At 38.0% G+C, this 3372-nt stretch overlaps 1 protein-coding gene across 2 annotated transcripts; it reads left to right on the forward strand.

Annotated features, from left to right (window-relative positions):
- The first annotated feature begins 1171 nt into the window (after positions 1 to 1171).
- Positions 1172 to 3088, forward strand: LOC130987889 (uncharacterized). 2 transcript variants are annotated; one of them, XM_057911591.1, is made up of 5 exons: positions 1172 to 1477; positions 1604 to 1654; positions 2384 to 2585; positions 2675 to 2795; positions 2883 to 3088. In XM_057911591.1, exons 2-5 carry the CDS (start codon positions 1635 to 1637, stop codon positions 3044 to 3046), a joined length of 507 nt encoding a protein of 168 aa, XP_057767574.1. In that variant the 5' UTR covers positions 1172 to 1477; positions 1604 to 1634; the 3' UTR covers positions 3047 to 3088. The 2 variants fall into 2 exon arrangements, with proteins under 2 accessions (XP_057767574.1, XP_057767572.1); XM_057911589.1 differs by having other exon boundaries at positions 1208 to 1477; positions 1604 to 1644; positions 2374 to 2585.
- The last annotated feature ends 284 nt before the right edge of the window (positions 3089 to 3372 follow it).

Genomic DNA, 3372 nt, shown 5'->3' on the forward strand with positions numbered 1-3372 from the left:
TGTCGGTAATTAAATTTACAGCCTATTAAATCCTGCCATGTGGAAATCATAAATTAAATATGAAATTATATATTTTATTTTATGTTTTGGAATTAAATTAAATATAATTCCAAGATTAAATAAATACATAATTAATATTTGATTATGTGGATTTATTGACCAGTCAGAAATTGACATGTGGAAAATCTACAATATTTTATGTAGATAAATATGAATATTGAGGAACCAATCAAATCGTGCCACCTCAACCCTAAAAGCCCAATATGATAGGCCAAAGCCCACAACCCACTTCATTCTTCACCTATAAATAGGGGTCATTTGTGGAGTAAAAAAAAATAGAAATCATTTTGAGAGCTCAAGCATTGAAGGAGTAATTCTCTACGACGAAGTCATGTCCAACAATCAAGGCATTCTGCAAAAAAAGATCAAAGAGTTCTTCACCAAATTCATTCAAGTCAACGTTTGATTCAGAAATAAGGTGGAAGCCCTCTGGATTGACGTTATCAAATCAAATTCAAGTCAACATTCAAGTTCAATGAGATTAAGAAATTATATATCTCTCCAAGGATTTGAAGAAGTTCGAAAATAAAATCAGAGGATTAATGTAGAAAATCGCAACCCGCAACAAATTCATTTCAATTCACATATTTTGGATTTGTACACATTTTTGTATTTCATTTATTGAATACAATAAAATTTGTGTTTACAAATTTTGGCACGAGTCTTTGGAAATGGGCAAGTCCCACTGGGCGTGCCAAAATTTAATTTTAAAATATAAATTACAATTAATTTAATTCTGTATTTTTTTTTATGTAAAATAGATGTCAGGGATAAAATTAGCTCTAATAGATAAGTAATAAAATCAAAAAAGGTATATGAAGAAAAATTCCTATTATTCATAACCCATTATAGGAATCAACAACCACCTTAATATGATAATTGTGAACTCTTAATTGAATTATTATTTCTAAATTAAAAGCAAAACTGTTACTAAATAAGCAACACGTACTTAAAAAATTAATTAGATTTAACCAAACAAAAATATGGAAGAAATAAAAAAGAAAAAATTGATAATTTTCCAAATTAAAATTAATAATTTTGGACATGAATTAAATAAACTAAACGAATAACCCAATACTAAACTAAATGGTCTTGATTGAATTTGGGCCATTAATAAAAATGAACAAACAAAGAGCCCGGCTAAAATTAAAAGACAATGATGAAAAACAACATAAAATCCAAACAAATAAAAACTTAAATCTTGCGCCGCTTCTTTCTTCTCTCTTCTCACTCTCGTCTCCTTCTGTCTCTCTCTCTCGTCTCCGGCCTCCGTGCCGCCGCCCTCGCCGGCTTGCTCAACCTCTCGGTTTCTTTCATCTCCTCTTTCGGTGCGCCGCCGCCCTCCCAAACTCGCCCAGTCTTCCCCGTCGCCCCGCCTCCTCCGTTCGCAGCAGCAGCAGTGGCTTCTGTCCAACAGGTAAAGCCAAAAACAAAGGATTCCGCCACTTCTTCACAATAGCTTTTTATTCAACGTTTATATCTCTTCAATCCGCTGCCGTGAGAAAAGGTCATTTATATCTCTTAATTCAAAATTCAAAATCAGGCCTTCTTCCCATAATCTCCGGCGATTTGATATGTCGATTTCCGGCGAGCAGGGACGGACCCAGGGGGGGGCTAGGGGGGGCTAGAGCCCCCCCCAAATTTTAATTTTTTTTTTTTTTTTATGTATATATATATAATATATATATATATATATATATATATATATATATAAAACGAAAAAACAGGGCAGCAACTCAAACGAAAAAATAGGGCAGCCTGCTGAGTGCTGAACCCACCTTGCGCCGCCAGGCCCGCCACCACCTGCCGCTCGCGCCACCGCCGTCGGCCGTCGCTCCACCGCCGTCGCACCACCGGTTCACCACGGCACCACAGGGCAGCCTGCTCAAGAGGTAGTCTTTGTGAATTTTTTCGCCGATTCCACCTTCCATTTTTTCTGCTGATTCCACCTTGCGAATTGTGGAGTCGCCGAGTCGGTGGGCTTATGTATGAATTGTGGAGTGGAGTCGGTGGGTTTAATTGTGAATTGTGGAGTGGAGTCGCAATCAATTGTCATCACTTTCTCAAACAGAAACAACTAGTTCACCAAGTATTTATTCTTAGGTTATTTGTAATGTATTGAACTTTTATAGCTATGTTATTTCAAATGTATTAGAACTATATTATCTATGAAAATATTGTTTTTTATTAATATTATTATTATAAAAATGTCTAAAATGTACTGAATGTCCCCAAAAATTTTTTCCGGGGGCTACCGCCCCCGAACCCCGTTGAAGTTCAGCCCCCCCAAAAAAAATCCTGGGTCCGTCCCTGCCGGCGAGCGTAGCAGAAAACGGCCGTTTACAGAAACAGATCAGCCGGCGACAATCCTGTGCACAGTGGTAGCAATCGATTACAGCAATCTCTTCTACAGAGTGTGTAGTGCGTGCGAAAGGACTCTGCCGGAGAATCCCGACGGTTGTTGCCGTCACTGCAACATCACCAACGGCTTCAATCCTGCTTCCAAACGCCTCTTTCGTGTTCTCGTAAGCATTCCGTCTGCGCTTGCCGGCTACGAAATTCAACGCCGATTCGGTCGAATTTAAACGGTTAGAAATCCAATTGTGTTTTGCAGATGTCAATCGGTACAGATACGAAGATCATGGTGGTGATAATGTTCGATAGGGCCGCCAGAGTGTTGTTTGGTTGCTCCGCCGACGACTTCTTCAACTTCGCCAAAACTCACCCCTACGCATGTATGTTTTGTGTGTATATCAATTTTTATCATTTTTGTAGAACATTATTGATTGATAGATTTTGGATTTTGGTGTGAAATTTTGCAGCTGCGACGGCCAGCAAAGCTCTGGAAGGGGAGATGTTGACTGTGACGTTATCGAAGCCGAAGAATGGAAATGCTCAGCACCTGCGAGTCGTATCAGTTGTGCCCATGGGAACTGGTTTTCAACCAGCTATCCACACGTTGAAGGAATTGTATCCACACTACTAACTCTTACCAACTTCTTCAATTCTTGCTTAATGCTTTGTCTACGTAGTTGAGAATGATTTTTTTTTTGAAACCATGAAATAAATAGTGTTAATTGCCTATAAATATACGAACAATATCCAAATTTTGAAATTTAGCTTGAGTCCAAAAGTTTGTTGGTCGATAATTTGATTGTTTGGAGTTCGATGGGCAATTCGATGATACCTTTGGAAACCTCTTGATAATAGCTCTCTAATGATAATTATGATATGCACATTGTTGGATTTTGGCCACTGAAAGTGGTCAGAAAAAAAAAATTACAGATTTTCATGACATTAACTTTCATGTCA

This window comes from Salvia miltiorrhiza, chromosome 6, assembly GCF_028751815.1.
Source record: "Salvia miltiorrhiza cultivar Shanhuang (shh) chromosome 6, IMPLAD_Smil_shh, whole genome shotgun sequence".
Taxonomy (NCBI): domain Eukaryota; kingdom Viridiplantae; phylum Streptophyta; class Magnoliopsida; order Lamiales; family Lamiaceae; genus Salvia; species Salvia miltiorrhiza.

Bases quoted from the DNA above. Each gene is read 5' to 3' on its own strand.
- LOC130987889 (XM_057911591.1), top strand. From the start codon at position 1,635: ATGTCGATTTCCGGCGAGCA. The intron at 1,655-2,383 runs GGGACGGACCCA...TGCCGGCGAGCG, and splicing joins ATGTCGATTTCCGGCGAGCA to TAGCAGAAAACGGCCGTTTA. The intron at 2,796-2,882 runs GTATGTTTTGTG...GAAATTTTGCAG, and splicing joins CAAAACTCACCCCTACGCAT to CTGCGACGGCCAGCAAAGCT.